This window comes from Watersipora subatra, chromosome 8, assembly GCF_963576615.1.
Source record: "Watersipora subatra chromosome 8, tzWatSuba1.1, whole genome shotgun sequence".
Lineage (NCBI taxonomy): Eukaryota > Metazoa > Bryozoa > Gymnolaemata > Cheilostomatida > Watersiporidae > Watersipora > Watersipora subatra.
This window is the reverse complement of record NC_088715.1, coordinates 64,637,631-64,656,676: the sequence shown is the minus strand read 5'-3', so window position 1 is coordinate 64,656,676 and position 19,046 is coordinate 64,637,631. Positions and strand designations below refer to the sequence as shown.

At 34.5% G+C, this 19,046-nt stretch overlaps 1 protein-coding gene across 1 annotated transcript in view; it reads left to right on the top strand.

Annotated features, from left to right (window-relative positions):
* The window catches only part of LOC137402851 (sushi, von Willebrand factor type A, EGF and pentraxin domain-containing protein 1-like), a 36,940-nt gene extending 18,216 nt beyond the window's left edge, over positions 1-18,724 (top strand). Inside the window, exons 5-15 of the mRNA XM_068089360.1 lie at positions 2,948-3,133; positions 3,397-3,579; positions 5,125-5,307; positions 8,411-8,599; positions 11,661-11,843; positions 12,946-13,128; positions 13,633-13,812; positions 15,444-15,614; positions 16,347-16,523; positions 16,971-17,141; positions 18,465-18,724. Of these exons, the coding sequence (XP_067945461.1) occupies positions 2,948-3,133; positions 3,397-3,579; positions 5,125-5,307; positions 8,411-8,599; positions 11,661-11,843; positions 12,946-13,128; positions 13,633-13,812; positions 15,444-15,614; positions 16,347-16,523; positions 16,971-17,141; positions 18,465-18,724 (2,066 nt within the window). The remainder of the gene's footprint in view (positions 1-2,947; positions 3,134-3,396; positions 3,580-5,124; positions 5,308-8,410; positions 8,600-11,660; positions 11,844-12,945; positions 13,129-13,632; positions 13,813-15,443; positions 15,615-16,346; positions 16,524-16,970; positions 17,142-18,464) is intronic.
* The last annotated feature ends 322 nt before the right edge of the window (positions 18,725-19,046 follow it).

The window sequence follows — 19,046 nt, the reverse complement described above, 5'->3', positions numbered from 1 at the left end:
ACTTAGAAGATTTGCGTATTTTCTCATAGAGTCAGCATCCCTTGTGCCAATTTTTGGAAACTCCTCAAGCTTTTTTCTTAATCCGAGAGCAGCATCATACTGTTTACCAAATATTTCTCTCAAATCTTTCCTTGCGTCTTCATAAGCATCCATTGTGTTGGTAAGAAAATACCCACTGACTGCATCAAATGCTTTACCAGAAATAAACCTCTTGAGGTGTCTTAGTGGTTGCAGTCCTGTTAAGCCTTCCGATTCAATGTAGGCGTCAAAGTCTATTTCCCATTCCTTGAACATAGTAGGATCACCCTTAAAAACACTGGGTTCGAGGGTTGAGCGCTTTGTGAACTTCATCGTTGCGATCAATGCTTTGGTGAGGGCTTGTATTTCACCTGAACCGGAATTGTTCATTTTTGTCTCAGCGTTTGAAGCTGCAGACCCTGTCTCAGATTTTGGAAGACGATTGTTCTTGTTGTTTGTGGAAGAGCTCTGAGAGTCCCTTGCCTTCTTTCTAGCCATCAGCTGCTGAAACTTTGCAGCTGCCTCTTCCAGCTCTCTTTCTATATCACTGTCATATTCTGCGGAGTTGACCCTGCTTGCCTCTTCTATTCTCTCTGCTAACGTTCTCTTCCAATCATCAACAGTTGACCCATAATATTCAAACATGTTCTGTAGTGTGGTTAACCTTTCCTTATCATCAGTCAATTCACACAATTCGACCCACTTCTCCTGTATTTCCTCTAACATCTTCTCGATAGCAGAAGAAAAATCTTGCATTTCTTCTTCAGTGTGCATATTCGTCAGAAAATCTTCTATTTTCTCCAATTCATCATTTATCAACTTTGGAATATCCTTGAGTAATGTAGACTTTTTGATACGATCAGATGTTCTAAATATAGGTGGGCTATTCATTCGGTGGCCACTACCTGCTTGTGACGTGTGCTCTGCTGAATTGACATCTTGTTCTGAATTCATTATGATGTTTAAAAGAGCAATAATGATAATACCCTGAGTTCGTTTATAATTACAGAAAATCAAAAGGGTGAAAAAGCTGAAATAGATTGCTTTAAAAGTAAATACCACAGTCAAGTCAATATCAATACAAAAATTAAATCTTATACTTTTACACAAAAGAGCTTCAATACCATTGAAGCTGCAAAATATGTGATCTACAAGAAATTTCAATACGTCTAGTTTAGGTATGTGAAGTCAACAAAATAATACTAGTTGCAAACTTGGTCGAAAGCGCCACAATAGATTATAAAGTAAGAGCGAGGGCCGGCCAAAAATGTCAGACAATTCGGAAAAGACACTAACCGCGGCAGCCAAACCGTGTGCCAATCGATTACCAACCGAAATTAGCCACCATCCAAGCAGGGCAGTTTACAAGAATAGTAATCCAGAAGATTGCAAAATTGCTCAAAGAAAAATAATATGACAGTTTCAAAACAGAGTGACAATTTTTAATATTTTCTAAATCTTAAACGATCTAAAATTGTTCAGTAGTTATCTAATAAAGCTATCGAAATGTTTAACGCTTCCGAGTATCCTAATATTTCCTTATCTCAATAGTCTGAATAGGGTTCTTAGCCGGCAGATATATTGTTCTATTTAGCCGGTTCGTTGTTTCGGTAATTACTGAACGTATATTCGTCGACTTAAATGGCGTTACGATGTTGTGTGGTATATCAATAGTGTAGGTCTGCACGGCGGCTCAGGGATCCCGCGTCAATCAATGTCCTTTAAATAGTTCAATATAGCCAGTACGTCGGCTCAATAGTTGAATATAGCCAGTACGTCGGCTCAATAGTTGTGGCACTTGTGTACACACGTTCGGTAAATACGAGACACCTTCAAGTCCGCCCAGCAGTTCTTTGATGTTCGTTGGTTCTTTTCTCTTCTAGGAAAGATTTCACTATAGCGGTTTACGCTAGGTTCGTAGCTGGCAAGTGTATTAAGCTGGAATTGATTCACTGATTTGGAGATGACTCGTTGATGTTTTATTCAGTCAACACCGAAACCGTGAAATCTACAAATGATTAACATATTTAAAAGTTCTTCCACAGCAATATAAAAAATAACGATATTATAGAAATAGAAAATTATCGACACAAACCTTTTGCCGTCTTTGAAAAACACTCACACAGCTAAATCAAGAAGTCAAACGAAACAAATTAGCGATAAATGCAAAAATGTTCTGAACAGAAAAATTGTCAATTAAATCATCAGTTGCGTGTTACTAGTTGAACTTCAAAAGTCATAATGCCGAGCGTGGATGGAAGATAATTGCAGGAAGTGAAGGCGTGTCGAGACACGTCAATACACGTCGAAACAACCCTTGTGGCGCCTTAGACCCGGATACAGCGATGTTTTACTTAACACAAGACAATAAAATTGGTGAGTTAGTAGAGACAGGAAATGTTAGTAGGGTTCTCTTACAGTATTGTCTCAGATCTATACATACATTTATCAAAGTTGATTGCGTGTGTATCTGTCGTCGTTGTGCATGTTCAGTTATAGCTATTAAAATCTTGGAATGAAGAATCTGTATTGCAGAAGACTTGATCTCGGACCCTCCAATGCCTTACCAGTTCAGCCACGCGAGCTTGATGGATTTATTAGGCAATATATGTCACTATATATGAGCAAATATATATTATACAAATACAATGTGATGGCGTTACATCCTGAGAAGCGGTAGCTCCTATTATTAAGCTTACTGAAATTATCCATTGACAATGTGCCAGGCTAATAGCAAGTGGCAGGCAACTCTCATTACCTCTCATTGTTTATAAGCAGAGTTTTAACACCCGACCAACACCGGGTAGTACAGTTAGTACTACCATAAACTGGTCAAAAGTTCCAACTAGACAAGATTCTCAAAGTCTGAAGGATATCTCTTTACCATTTTAGACTCCGCATTATAAATGACCTTAATTTCTTTTTGCAGGTAAAGACTGTGGCTCACCGATTCTTAGTGGAGTTACCTGCTCAGGTAACCAAACTAGGTATCCAAACACTGTTTCATGTGACTGCCTCCTAGGGTATGAAAGAGCTAATTCACGGTTCAGCTTAACTTGTGGCGACACAGGAGTTTGGAGCATGCCGAGCGATAACATAACAGCAGGCTGCACAAGTGAGAAACTGTGCATTTGAAGTTTGATCTGATTGAAAATTTAGATATCTCTTTTCCGAATAATTTCTGATCTAATTCTAGCTATTGACAATTAAAGTGGTGGCTATTACACATGTTTGTATCATGGTTACTCTGCACATGATGTGTGTAGCTGCCACACCAATCACAGAAATAGATTATGGAATTCCACCAGTAGTTGCGTACTCATGTTTGTATCGCGGGTATTCTGCACATGCTGTATCTAGCTACCACACAAATTGCAGGAGTCGATTGTGGAACGTCACCAGTAGTTGCCTACTCAGATGCTCAAGCGACATACAGAACGGGGACTGAATATCAAGATAGAGTCACCTTCTCATGCTTATCTGGTTACGAGATAAGCACAGAACCAAACTATGTTGTCTGTCTGTCCAACAGAACGTGGACACCCCCGCCAGTCTGCACCAGTAAATACCAGTTGATATACCAGAGCAATGCTTTGGCATGCCGTTATATATTATATAATATATGTATTATATAATATTATATATACTATATATACTATACACAGTATATATACATCATATGTGTTATAATTATGTAAAATAGTTGTACTTAGCTTGCAGCTACAGGCAGTTTTATGACTTCTTCTGTCAATCTTCAGGCTGCTACTAAAATTCAAGATGGTGGCTGATATTCCCATTTTTTTCTCTGATTGGCTGATGTTCCGTTTGGTGGGCTAGTGGAGATTTGCTCTATTTGATGTGGTGATTTGCTGGGTGATTTGCTCCAATTTCTTGTAGAGCTCTTTTATTTTAGTATTACTTTACTGTATTATTGTATAATACAGTAGAGCCCTAGTTGTAATTATATATATACAAATATATATATAAATATACATATATGTGTATATATATATATATACACACATATATATATACACATATATATATATTTATGTATATATAGGCCTATATTTGCGTATATATATATTAACTAAAAGCAGGTGCAAAAGCATATAAAAATAAAATGCTACACTAAAAACCTAAAAGATAATTAGTGGAGTATGAAATATTTGAAGAATTAATACGAAGAAAGTAAACTTTTAGTATTTGCGCTACAAAGTGGTTTCGTGCGAAGCACTCATCAGACACGGTTGTACTTGTACGCAGAGTACAACCGCGTCTGATGAGTGCTTCACACGAAACAAATTTGTAGCGCAAATACTAAAAGTTTACTTTCTTCGTAATACTTTTTCAAATATATGTATATGAAGGATTATTGCATTGTTTGAAAAAAATCGCATATAACATATATATATAAATATATATATATATATATATATATATATATATATATATATATATATAAGTATATATATATATATATGTGTATATATATATGTGTATATATATATGTGTATATATATATATATGTGTATATAGATGTATATTGATATATGCATATTGATAAATTCATTCATATATATATATATATATAATGCCTTGACCCCAGATATAGTAATTGAACCATACAAAAATAATTCTTAGCCGGGGCATTGTAACGCGTAGCTGCATTGGTAAAATAATCAGCGTGCGCTATAGCTATAGCCGGAGAGACACACATACGAACGGGCACACCAACTTTGAGAAATATATATACATGCATATAGACAGAGGCATCGTAACATGTGGGAGCAATGCTAAAATAACAGCTATAGCTGGACGAACACAATCACAGACGAATACGTGAACACACGAATAGACAAACGCACATACTTTGAGAAATAAATATCTTTGAGTATATTATATATCTATATATATATATATATATATATATCTATATCTTTGAGAAATATCTATATACATATATTATCTATATATGTATATAGATAATCAATTATATTATTATACGTGTGTAATTTATGATATGGACTTTGGAATTATAGACAACGAATTGGAATCTTTGACCGTCACTATTTCATTATAAGTTTGTATAATTCTGTGCATTAGAAGTCAACTGCGGGCCACCACCAGATGTAAGAAATATAGATAATCTGACCACAGTTCAAAATGAAACCAGATTTGGAGATCAAGTGACCTACGCATGTCTTCCTGGATATGAGATGTTCACTGAATTTAGCTCTGTTGTGTGCCTAGCGGATGGCAGATGGTCAGGAACACCCAGATGTACCGGTAAGTATAAGATGCTACAAGCACAATTGTTAAAGTACAATATTCAACTGAATATAGTACTTTAACAAATATCACCTGAGTGGATGTTGCCTACTAAGATCAAAGCTTTGAGAATATGAAATGAATTACTAAAAGAGATCCAGCTCCTACAGTTTGCCCTCGACTATAGATAAAATGGCTGAGGAGGTCAACACATCGCACTAGCACAAATGAGAGCTAGCGAATGATGTTTCTTGGAGTTATCCTCCTTTGTAGCTAGTTTTACGAACTCACTCTATTTAGTAAATTTTTAGCAAGTCTACGAACAAAAAATTGGTGTTTTAAATACCTTCTCTGCTAAGAGAACATATATTAGGTAGAAGATAATTAAATCAGCTAGCTATAATATTTTCAACGTAATTGTTAAAGATTGTATGCAATTCGCTCACATAAGTTGAATTGAGTTGAAAACCTGCAGCTGTCACGTAAAAGATGAGGAGACAAACCACGAAAGTTTTTGTCACATAAACAAAAACTATGAAAGATCTTGAAGCTTTTAATTGACATAAAATAAACATTTAGCAAAGGCAGAGTCAGGAAGTGCAAAGATTTAGAAAGATTATCCGCTGGGATGAGATCTGCTGGAATATGATGAAGAATTGCAATTAGTTGGAATGCTCTTTTTTTCAACAAAAATAAACTATTAGTGACATATCTTGGAAGTAGATTATAATAAATGTGTATACCATAAATAATATGACAAAAAAACTGATAATAAAATGATAAAATGACATATAGATGAGATCTACCTGCAAGTATTAGCAAAAATAGAATGTGTGTTGGAAATATCCAACCTTTCTATATTAAAAACATGCGTTGAGCCTTCAATAGCTGATGAGAAATAGTCGCTAGTCATTTGTACTTTGTGCGCTGCTTTCTCTATGAATATTTTGAATGCTATAAACAGCTAATACTGTCAATTTTCTCCTAGGTATAGTTTAATTCTATGAATTTCCTGAATGCTATAAACAGCTACAGCTGCTGTCAATTTTCCTCTAGGTTTTGGTTAACTCTTTGAATATTCTGAATGCTATAAACAGCTACTGCTATCAATTTTCCTCTAGGTACAGGTTAACTCTGTGAATATCATGAATGCTATAAACAGCTACTACTGTCAATTTTCCTCTAGGTACAGGGTAACTCTGTGAATATCATGAATGCTATAAATAGCTACTACTGTCAATTTTCCTCTAGGTACAGGTTAACTCTTTGAATATCATGAATGCTATAAACAGCTACTACTGTCAGTTTTCCTCTAGGTACATTTTAACTCTATAAATATCATGAATGCTATAAACAGCTACTACTGTCAATTTACCTCTATGTACAGGTAAACTCTATGAATATCCTGAACGCCATAACCAGCTTCTCCTGTCAATTCATCTCTAGGTACAAGTTAACTTTAGGAAGCCTGGGCTGGAGATAATTCTGAGTAATGATTTCCCATCTGATCCTAAGCCCAATTAGACAAACCGTTTTTATAGTTTCGTTTTGTTTTTCTCTACTTTTGGTTTACAGAGTGATGATAGCTTTGTGTGGTATAGACCTTTAGTGGTATTCCAAAGTTCCAAGTTGATTGGACTACTACTTCTTGAGATATTACCAAAACACCGGGGATGCTTCTAACCGACCGAGCAATAAAAATGGCTGCCAGAACATTTGTTTCCAATGACACACTGATTGAAATTCTTAGGAGATCAAAAATAGACAAAACTTGAAAAAAATTTCTTCTCAGCAGCAAGAGCTTTACATTCAAACTATTGGTTTTGACATTCATGAAAAATATTCACTCTGTTATGCTTTGTGTACATCAACCATTGTTTTTTCAGTTACTTTTAAAGCAGGCATGTCCAATGTCCGGGTCAGGGGCCAATTGCAGCCCATATTCAAATTTTCGCCGGCCTGCAGACTCTTTCCTAAAATTATTAGTATATATGGCATATGTTAACCAAAGTATAAAATACACATGCACGAAAATATATTTTGCGTATCAACAAAAAATGGCAGTATACCTGTGGCCGCAACCTCACCGACCGTCATAATCCTTGACCTTAAGGGCTATTTTTAGGCAATACCATTTATGTCATGGTAACTGCATTTAGAACAAGTAAAGTTGAGCGTGAGTGCCGATATTTCCAGGATAAGTTGAAATTGAAGTACTTAATCACCAAAATAAAAAGCAACAGTGTCTGCCTAACCTGCCAAGAGACTGGCTGTATGCAAGAAATCCAACATCAAGAGGCAACTATTACAACCAGACAAAACATGCAAACTATCACAACCTAACAGGGGATGGACGCCATTGGATGCAGTAAAACATTGAAGCATTTGAAAGATTTGTCCTATCCTAAGTATTGTCACAGTTGTTTGAAAGCTGTTGAATTAGTCTAGGACCAGGTGACATGCTTGTGCATATAAGATTAGGCTTCAAAGCGTTTAATACTGACTACTAGTAGATACTGACTACTAGTAAATACCGACTACTAGCAAATACCGATTACTAGTAAATACCGACTACTAGTAAAAACTGACTACTAGTAAAGACTGACTACTAGTAAATACCGACTACTAGTAAATACCGACTACTAGTAAAAACAGACTACTAGTAAATACCGACTACTCGTAAATACCGACTACTAGTAAATATCGACTACTAGTAAATACCGACTACTAGTAAAAACTGACTACTAGTAAATACTGACTACTAGTAAATACCAACTACTAGTATATGCTGACTACTAGTAAATACTGACTACTACTAAATACTGACTAATAATAAATACTGACTACTAGTATATACTGACTACTAGTAAATACTGACTACTTGTAAATACTCAGTACGAGTAAATACGGACTCCTAGTAAAAACCGACTACTAGTAAATACTCACTACTAGTAAATACCGACTACTAGTAAATACTCACTACTGGTGAAAACTGAAACAAACTAAAATATGACAGTAACATCAATGTGTTAAATTTGGCATAGACTATCATAAACAAGGAATTTATATAACGATATATATATATATATATATATATATATATATATTATCTCTCTTGTAGCCAAAGATTGTGGTCCTGTACCACCTGCCACAGGAATTAACTGCACAAGTTCTTCCACAAGATATCCTAGCAATGCAACATGCAGCTGTAACACAGGCTATGAGCGGTTCAATCAACAATACACTGTAAACTGTCAAACCAGTGGGACTTGGTCCTCTCCTCAAGATGGTCATCCTCCACGCTGTGAAAGTAAGTTGCTCTAGTTCTATTTTCTCCATAATTTACTACCTCTTCTGAAAGGTTATCAAGTTTATAAAAGACAACACTATTATAAAATGGTTGAGTTGTAGTCGACCTGTTTTTTTAGATTAACATTATGGATATGGTTTGCTCATCAGATATTTGTTAGAATGTACTATTGTGTTATATTGCTGAAAGCTTTCATAGCCATAGAAAGAGAACCACTTTGTTGTTATACATATATGTGTGCACATATATATATATATATATATATATATATATATATATATATATATATATATATATATATATATATATATATGTGTGTGTATAAATGTGTATATACAAATGCATGTATATGTGTGTGTATATATGTGTATATACAAATACATGTATGTGTGTGTATATATGTGTGTATATATAAATATATGTATGTGTGTGTATATATGTACAATCAAGTTTAGGCTAAAAGTCGACATAAAGTGCCCGATACTAAAGTAGAGCTTACTATAAATTTGGTTAGAAATTTATTATAATTTGACTAAACATAAAAATCACTAAAAGTTTCATATTACACAAAAGGTGTTTAACACTTATCAAATAAAATGCTTAGTGAGGACTATACATGAACCTCTGCATAAGCTGGCAAACTGAAATAGAAATTTTGCGCCTTGACTGAACGCGTAGAGTATTTGTTCCCATATAGTGAAATATATTGCCTAGTGAATCTATCAAGCTCATGTAGATAGTTAGTAAGGCAGTCGGCCTGGGGACTGGAAGATTCTGAGATCAATTCTTCTGCTTTATGGATTCTTTATTCCAAGATTTTCCCACGACTAAACAAACAGATGCGAAGTGTGGGAGTTTCTATGATAAATGCATGTGCACGCAACTTACGAAAATTATTCACCAACAATGAGACGAACCCTTGTCAAGAAATTTCATCAACAAATTTAAGCATTGTTATGTAGAGTCGTTAAAGTATAATAACGATACAAAACACATACAGTATAAGCCTATTTAAATATGTTACCAAGTCTTTGTAAACCGTCGGTATTATCTTAAAACTTACCCATCTGATCGGATTATACACAAATAGACAGATTAATTTCAACGAAAATCGCCACAAAACACTTGAAAAGCTCTGTTTAATAAAAGTTAAGACCGAAAATTGAAACGCCGAGCGACAGATAATAGAACGATGAAGTCTTGCACATTTCACGACAAAATAATGTGCACTTTTTACCAGTCTATAGCATTGTCGAATTGCCGAAGGTTTTGGCAATTAACATAGGAGTACAGAAATCGTTTCATTTTTGCCGATTTCAATTTTTTCATTTTCATTTGCCGACACATTTGAATACTTTCCCATTCTAACTGATGTCTAACGCAGTATAAGTAAAGCAAATGATGATGATATTTTTTAACGTTTCTTATGAGATTATTACAATAATTAATTATAAGTTTGGATGACTACAGAACAATGACTACGTAGTACAGACTTTCTAAAAATCTAACGCAGTGTAAGTAAAAGCATGACGATGATATTTTTTCTAACGGTTCTAATGAGATTATTGCAATAATTAATTATAAGTTTGGATGACTACAGGACAATGACTACGTAGTACAGATTTTCTAAAAATCTATATAAATATTACAACTTTGTGATATTGCTAGCTATGCCGTTTTGAAATGTAAACAAAAGTGTGCATTGGTTTTTTATTATTACTATATAAATAATATTGGTTATTCTAATAATATCAGTGCATTTTACTTCTAATATTGGCCAGTATTGCATTTCTTTTTTGCAGGAGGAGAGATATAAACATATAATCTTTTCCTTTCATTATTGCTATTTGTTGTATATAATAACACCCAGTACATTACAGCTACCATTGAAGTTATCCTATTTGACTGCTAATATTGCATTTCTCAACCATCAGTACCCTTTCTTTTTTCCAATATCACTTTGGTCATGGGCTGTATGACAGTGGAATTTCTAGTAATACCTATAGCTAGAATGACACACATACTTTGAGAAATATATATATATATATATATATATATATAATAGATAAGTGGTCAGGCCTACTGCTAACAGCACTCTACGCTCTAAAAAGTGCGGAGTGTTATAACTAACTAGAGTGTGGAATAGGTTAATTTTACTTATCTTTATTCCAGATTGATGTTTTATTCCGGGGTCACGACAGGTCCTGTCGTGACAGCACGAAACAGACCTGTCATGACCCCAGAATAAAACATCAATCTGGAATAAAGATAAGTAAAATTAACCTATTCCACACTCTAGTTATGTATGTATATATATACATGTATATATGTACATGTATATATATGTATGTATATATATACATGTATATATGTACATGTATATATATATATTTGTATACAAGATTAAGCCCGGCATTGCACGGGTGAAACATAATCAGCTTATAAGCAGTGGCAAGTATTGTACATGTAGTTGCCACTGGCTAATTTGAGTAACTTAAACACTACTGAGCTCAAACTTACTATAATAAGTGCCATGTAGGCTGTGAAGCCGGGAGACCAGTTCTAGTAATGTTATGCAGCGTTATTATGAGTATCTTAACTGATGCAATTAACATCCACACTATTAAGTGACATATAGGCTGTGAAGCAGTGAGACCAGCTCTAGTGATGTTAATGTGGTATCTTAACTGATGCAATTAACATCCACACTATTAATCAATTGTATTGCAACTATCCTGTGTAGCTTAATGAATTAGCTTGCCTCCTGCAGTTCAGGAGGCTCCTAGTTCCAGTCCCTAATCCAGTGCGATGCAGACTTTTCGTTGCCAGATTGAAATCACTGTAGCTGAATATATACCCGACAGATACTTACGTATATGTATGTATATGTATATGCATTTACAGTATATATAGTGTGTATATACAGTATGTATATACATGAATATTGCTACACAGTGTTGTGGTTGACCATCGCAGCTAAGCATTCCTTTGTAACATTAAGGCTATAATTGTAACAACTCACTGCCTAGCTGCAGTTCTAGATTAACTAATAAATTTCTAGAAGTTGAGTGCGGAATTCCTCCAGTAGTAGACAACTCCGAGTCTCAAGCCTTAATTCAAACTGGAACTAAATATGAAGACCGAGTGACTTACATGTGTCTTCAAGGATATGAAGATGAACATAATCTAACCTCTATCACATGTCAGGCAACTGGACAATGGTCAACAGCGCCTACATGCCTTAGTAAGCTTTTAGAAATAACATTATTTGTAATAAATGAGGTTTCCACTTGATGACACTTTGTAGCAAATGAGAAAATTCTTTTTGCTCAAGCTATTAACCGATGCAAATTTGCTCAATTAGATTTGGCTCAAGGCCCTTAAAATATGTTTACAAAAACATTTGTATATTCAATACATGTATATACTTGCTAAAACACCCGAAGAAAGATGGTTTACAGCAGCTGAAGTACTGAACAAATGAGTTTATTGAAAGTTCTCTACTAAATAAATTATATTTATAAAACTCTTGATTACTAATTAATGGCTTGACAAACCCTTGAATAAAATAAAAAAAATCCTTTAAAACTCATAAAATTTTAATTCTAAAAATAAAAGCAAATATGACGAGTCATCTGCTTTACAAAGTTAATTATGTGAGACAAAGGAGAACAAACAGACAAACAGCTAATGTTGGAGATCGTAAAACAGTGGTGAAGAGGTCTTTTTATCAGATAGACTGTGCCGTACAAGGATTGTGATAACTCTAAAAAATAATACCTTTCCCTCTAAAGGAAAATTGTAGCAAGAAGTCTTAAACTGAAAAAACTGAGCTCTTGTCTGTCTGTAGAATTTTTTATTTACATCGATAATCATCAACTAAGTGATGTTTTTCATAATATCCCCAAAAAAAATAAATAAAAACAGGAATCGGAAACTATTGAGTAAATTGAAGAGCTGTGTTTTAAAAGTTGGTAATCTAATAGTATTGTGGAAAAGTCAGAATAATGAATTGAAGGTTGTAGTAACAGGAAATTCATAAACTATATAAATATATAATGGTGGATATAGTATGTTAATGTCATGGATTAAAAAATGATTTTTATCATTTGTGGAAGAAGAAATATAAATATTCTGATTATAGTTTACGCAGGATTTTGAAACCTGTGACACAAATGCGGAAATGAGCAAGTTTGGAATAAGGTAATATGATAAAAGATTATGTAATATGATAGATGAAAATGTGGTGAGCTGGAACACGTGATTGTAATATCATAAGCTGTTATGAGCACTTCAACAGATCTGAAAACACTTTTGGCCAGCTTGATAAATGAGCGTATTTGTAGGGGTCAGTTGTGGAACTCCACCTACTATTCAACACATGAATACACAGGCTACAGTTCAGTCAGGGACTAAGTATGAAGATACGGTGGAGTACTATTGTCTGCCCGGATATCTAGTGCAGAGTGGAACTAGGTCTATTCGGTGCCAGTCTACTAAACAATGGACTGAACCCCCTTCATGCACAAGTAATGACTTTGTTAAGTAAAATATCATTTGATAAAAATATTTAATAGATATATGTAAAAAAAGGACAATTAAAAAGAGAAGAGCACTAATGGTGCAAAATCTTTGAAGCATGAACCAAGTCTAGTTGTTTTTACGAAAGGACATAGAGAGTAAGCATAAAAAAACATTAATAAAAGTACATGTAGAAGATACTGTATAACAAATGAGTTGCTATTTGAAACGCATATTTCTCTATCAAATAGCTATATCAACATGTCTGCTCAAGTTTACATCTCAAAAATAAAAGCTTTGCTTGGCTGGACAATGAGACACGCATTTACCCCTTGCCTATCTTTTTCTGCTAACATTTTAATATTTTTCTACACTTTTTCAAAGATTTCCAGTAAAATCACAAACCTTAATCTATGCTGTAAATTCGCCTGAGCCAAAAATGGGTCTGAAAACAAGAGAACTTATGTTTATAAACCATAAAATCATGGTAAGCTGCTGCAATATATTGACAGAGATAGACTGTGGCACACCACCTGATGTGGAGAACGGTGCACCCAACCGTCGTCAGTACAATACTACATTTGACTCTGAGATTACATATAAGTGTGATGGCCACCAATATAATATGATTGGTTCAGCTACTGTCAGATGTACAGAAGATGGTACTTGGTCGACTCCTCCCATCTGTCACGGTACAGTAGTGTTTACTAGTCTTCAATGTTTAGCATATTTTATTAGTCAAATGTTGTTCAAAACAAATCAATTTTCTCTTTTCTATTAATAAATGTTTTATAAAAAGGTTGGATAAAGTCCTTCCGCAGATAAATGAGATGATACATAGAGAAGGAAGCACCAGATATGATATCTACTACTAGCTAAAAACTTTTGTTCTATATTTGGTTACAAAACAGGGGATACATCAATAGGGCGAGAATGTAAATAATTGTTCCTACGCTTACATAAAAACTATTTTTATAATCTGTTACAATTTACATAAGTATGTATAATATATCACAGGCACCCATTCATGTCGTGGTCCGCAAAATAATTTTTTAAGAAAATTCAACTTTCTTTAGAAAAAACCTAGATATTCTGCAGCATTTTATCTTCATTTTACGTTACTCAAACATCTTTCACATCTCAAACATCTTTCACATCTCAAACATATTTCCCATCTCAAACACATTTCACATCTCAAACATCTCTTACATCTCAAACAACTTTCACATCTCAAACAACCTTTACATCTCAAACATCTTTCATACATTGTATCTCAAACATCTTTCACATTTCAAACATCTTTCACATCTCAAACATCTTTCACATCTCAAACATCTTTCACATTTCAAACATCTTTCACATCTCAAACATCTTTCACATTTCAAACATCTTTCACATCTCAAACATCTTTTATATCTCAAACATCTTTCACATCTCAAACATCTTTCACATCTCAAACATCTTTTACATCTCAAACAACTTTTACATCTCAAACATTTTTCACAGTGGCGTTTTGGCCAATCTCTAACTTTTTGTGAATTACTTGAATATTATGATGAAATTTCTTGCCAATTTAAAGTAAACTTTATAAGTCAGCAAGAAAACTTTTAAGAGATTTTTGAAACTTTACTGTAGAAAGTAATCTATCTTTATTGTCGACTCAAAAATATTTACGGCTTCATATGACAAAAAGCAACCAAGCTTTTTGCACAAAGCAGAGAGCAAAAATTAACAAAAACAAAAAGCAAGTTATGATTGTAACTCAACTTACATGTTTCTTCTATATTATTATATAATATATTATTATAGTATTATATTATTGTATTATATTATTCATTTAAACTTTTTGGTAAAAAGACAGGATCATTACAATATTAAGTTTAGGCAAAAATTGACTTTGTACAAATAATTTTTGATACCTTTAGTAAAATATTCTTGAACAACATCATAATAAAACAATGGCTGCTTGTATTTTACTCTATTCTAAGTAACCAACATAATGCTATGAAAATTTAAGCTTACAAAACACATTCTTACAAAAGTTTCTTTGAGAGTTTTTTGAGAGAGAACAGGAAATTTTTCAATGATCGTTAGATTAGTTGTTCATGTACAATGACTTAGCTGAGCATTACATAATATCTGTGTTATAGGTATTTCTAGTTGAAGTTGTTTTCTTTTAGTTCTCTGATGTTCAGTTTGTACCAGTTCCTATGAAGGCATCAGTCAATTTATCAATGTCATGTGACTTTCTACAAATTGTATTGCTAATAACCTTTAGATTTCATATTCACCCGAAGCTAAGAAAGATTTGTTCCGTTTCTAGAAGTGAACTGCGGTGCACCACCAACTGTAGACAACTCAGATAGACAGGTGTCTGGACATTCATACATTGATACCGTGAGATATGAGTGTTATGTTGGTTATACGTTAGAAGGCAACTCCACTATTGTTTGCCAAGTTATTGGACACTGGACAGTTCCACCCAGCTGTGTAGGTAGGCGATGAAAATGTCAAACATTCTGAATGAATTGTTTGATCATTCTGATAATGGCTTAGCAATAGCATATACTTACAGCATTTAGGCAAAGAATGGAATAGCAGGTACATTAGAACAATTAAGCCCTATATCATCTGCTTTGCTTATCAACCCTGCTTTCTGTACAATCTCAGTAAAGTCTACTCGCTCACTGAATACATCATACACTATGTGCAGCAGTTATCTTCTCATGTGTGTGTACCTGCCAGGTATAACACGTGTAATGTGTATATGTCATACATATTATCCATTCTACCTCTAACACCTCTGTCAAGTATCTATTTGTACTACATAAGCTAACTGAACAATGCCTGGTTGTAAGCATTACTGGTACACATCTACAGTAAGTATATTTATCTATAAGTATTTTATGTGCACTAGTAATGCACTGTGTATTGGTTGCATTGCATACATAATAATACTAGGGGTGTTCCTCATATGGATATACTATAACAGTACTGTCGTATATAATAAAGATACATTAGTTGCGGGAGACACACTACATGCATACTGATTGTACTGCTTGCACAAAGCTATGGGTTTAACCTAATTAAACAATAAACAATCCTAAATCAACATAAAAATTCTTGCTACAAAAAACCTTTTTTGTACTTTCATAAAACGTATGTTCTGTAAACAACAAATTATCATAGCGAACCAATAACTTTTTATATAATTTTTAAATTTTAGAACTTCCTTGCGGAGATCCACCTGAAATAGAGAATACAAAAGTTTTTCCAATTGTAACTGGCACAACAGTTGGAGCAGAGGCTAGGTACTCTTGTAAGACAGGTTATGTGATGTCAGGAGAACCTGTCATCAAATGTCAAGTAAACCAGCAGTGGTCTACTAGCCCTCAGTGCAACAGTAAGTGTGTTTAGTTGCTAGATGAGTTTGACGGGCAAACTGCTCTAAGCAAACCTCTGTGAGACTATGATTGAAAATATGTGAGGCTATTAACACCGAAGCTAAAGTATCAGCCTTTATGTAGCAAATGTGCGGCCAGTTGACACCAGGGTACTAAAGCTCTTGATAATTATCATGATGTTAGAGTTTTCACTGTTTCAGATCCACTGTTTCAGCTTCCACAGTTTCAGCTTCCACAGTTTCAGCTTCCACAGTTTCAGCTTCCACAGTTTTAGCTTCCACTGTTTTAGCTTCCACTGTTTTAGCTTCCACTGTTTTAGCTTCTACTGTTTCAGCATCCACTGTTTCAGCTTCCACTGTTTCAGCAGCCACTGTTTTAGCCTTGTTTTATAGTAATTTCCCTAGAGATGGTATAGACAGAAATGTAGAATGTCAGTGTTTCTATAGGAATTAGGTGTGGAGAGCCACCAGATGTTCAAAATGCCCTCAAAAGTGTAGGCGGCCATTATTTGAATGACAGCACGGAGTACGAATGCCATATTGGATATGTGAGGATTGGAAATGAGCTCATTTTTTGCCAAGCTGATGGTCATTGGACGGTTGCACCGACTTGTGATGGTATGTGAATTGGAAGTTGTGATACTGCAGCCCCCTAATTGTAAGCTTATTTCTTGCCAACTTTAAAGAAGAAAAAATCTTTCTATAGACAAGAAAGATGTAAAGAATTAAAATATAACTATACATATAATTTGTTATCAATTTTACAAGGGCTTCTTGACATGCTTTACCAACACTAGCTGATTTCCCTACACTGCATGATGCATTGTATTTCATGAAATGAGTGTAACATACTGATACTTGCTTGGTAAAATAATACGATTGATTGTAACTAATGATGCCATACTGGATTATTGCGCTGCAAATATGATATACACTGTGTACCGCATGCCAATGCAGTGTTACATCCAACTAAACTATTATTGAGTGGAAATGCCTTACAGTGCGTTCGATATACGGCCATACAAAGTAATGTCGCATAACTAATTCTCTTAGTCAGCCATAACATAAGTGTAAAATCTTATGATTTGGTTGGCCTGTGATTTGATAGAATTTGTTTTACAGGATGCAGGATTTTATGGTATTTCAAGGTTGCCTGTTATTGATCCCATCACAAACAATAGGAAAACCCTACTAGAAAGAATTGTATATTTTCTTGGATTAAATGTAGGAACACAGGCAGAGTAGATTGATAAACTCATTAGTGTATATAAGTCTTCTGAAAACAACAGACCTTTTTACAACCAATCATAAATTATGTAAAGTAGCCAATCACATGCCAACTAAAACATAGGGCTGCCTGCATACCACCAAGTAGAACAAAACAGACGTTTATCATAGTTGCTTCTTAGCGTTGGAATAGCGCCCTATTGCTTTTTATTAGTTTTGTACCAACATTATTGATATTGTTCAAGATAAGTGCACAGCATGCTCTGCAAAGAGCAAGATTCGAGGCTACACAGCGAAAACAGTCACACCCAATATGTTATAAACTATTAGAACTACTATTACAATTTCTCATATATTCTAACTGACAATAAGCACCTGAGCCAATGTGTTAGTTGTCCAATGAAGAACTCGAGCTAGTTTACTCTCATCTTTGTGAAGATGTAGTTGTGGATCAATTCAAAGGGAGTTGCTTTCTTTCAGTAGATTCATTGATATATCTGTGCTTTATCAACCCACTCAGCCTGTGATGCTCCATTTAACCTGAAACTACACACAGAGCATTCAGAATATGCTCTGTCTTATGGTGTTATTTTTAGTTTAAAAGAACTTTTTAAAAGTTTTACAACAAGTTAATTCAGATTTACATTAGAAATATTGTTTGTTTAAATACCTTTATTTATCCAAAGCTTTATCTTCTTTTTAAACCTTACCCAGATAGCAGCACTCTCTCCCCAGATAGCAGCACTCTCTCCCCAGATAGCAGCACTCTCTCACCAGATAGCAGCACTCTCTCCCCAGATAGCAGCACTCTCTTCCCAGATAGCAGCACTCTCTTCCCAGATAGCAGCGCTCTCTTCCCAGATAGCAGCGCTCTCTTCCCAGATAACAGCACTCTCTCACCAGATAGCAGCACCTTTTCCCAAGATAGCAGTACTCGCTCTCTCCAGATAGCAGTACTTTCTATCTCCAGATAGCAGCACCTTTTCCCCAGATAGCAACACCCTTTCTCAAATAGCAGCACCTTTTTCCCGGATAGCAACACTGTCTACTTAGATAGCAGCACTTTCTTGTTGCTGTTGACTTAGTAGTGGTGAATTACACGAGGAAGCAAAATATTCATACAATTATCATCATATACTTCTAAGACAATGCTCCATAATTTAACTTGCAGTGGTGACATGCGATGAGGTACATTTTAATGTAAAGTACCTTAACTTAAATGACCACCTGTTTTAGATTGTCATTTTTAAGACCATATCACTACATTTACTGTTGTCTAATATAATTTAATATACG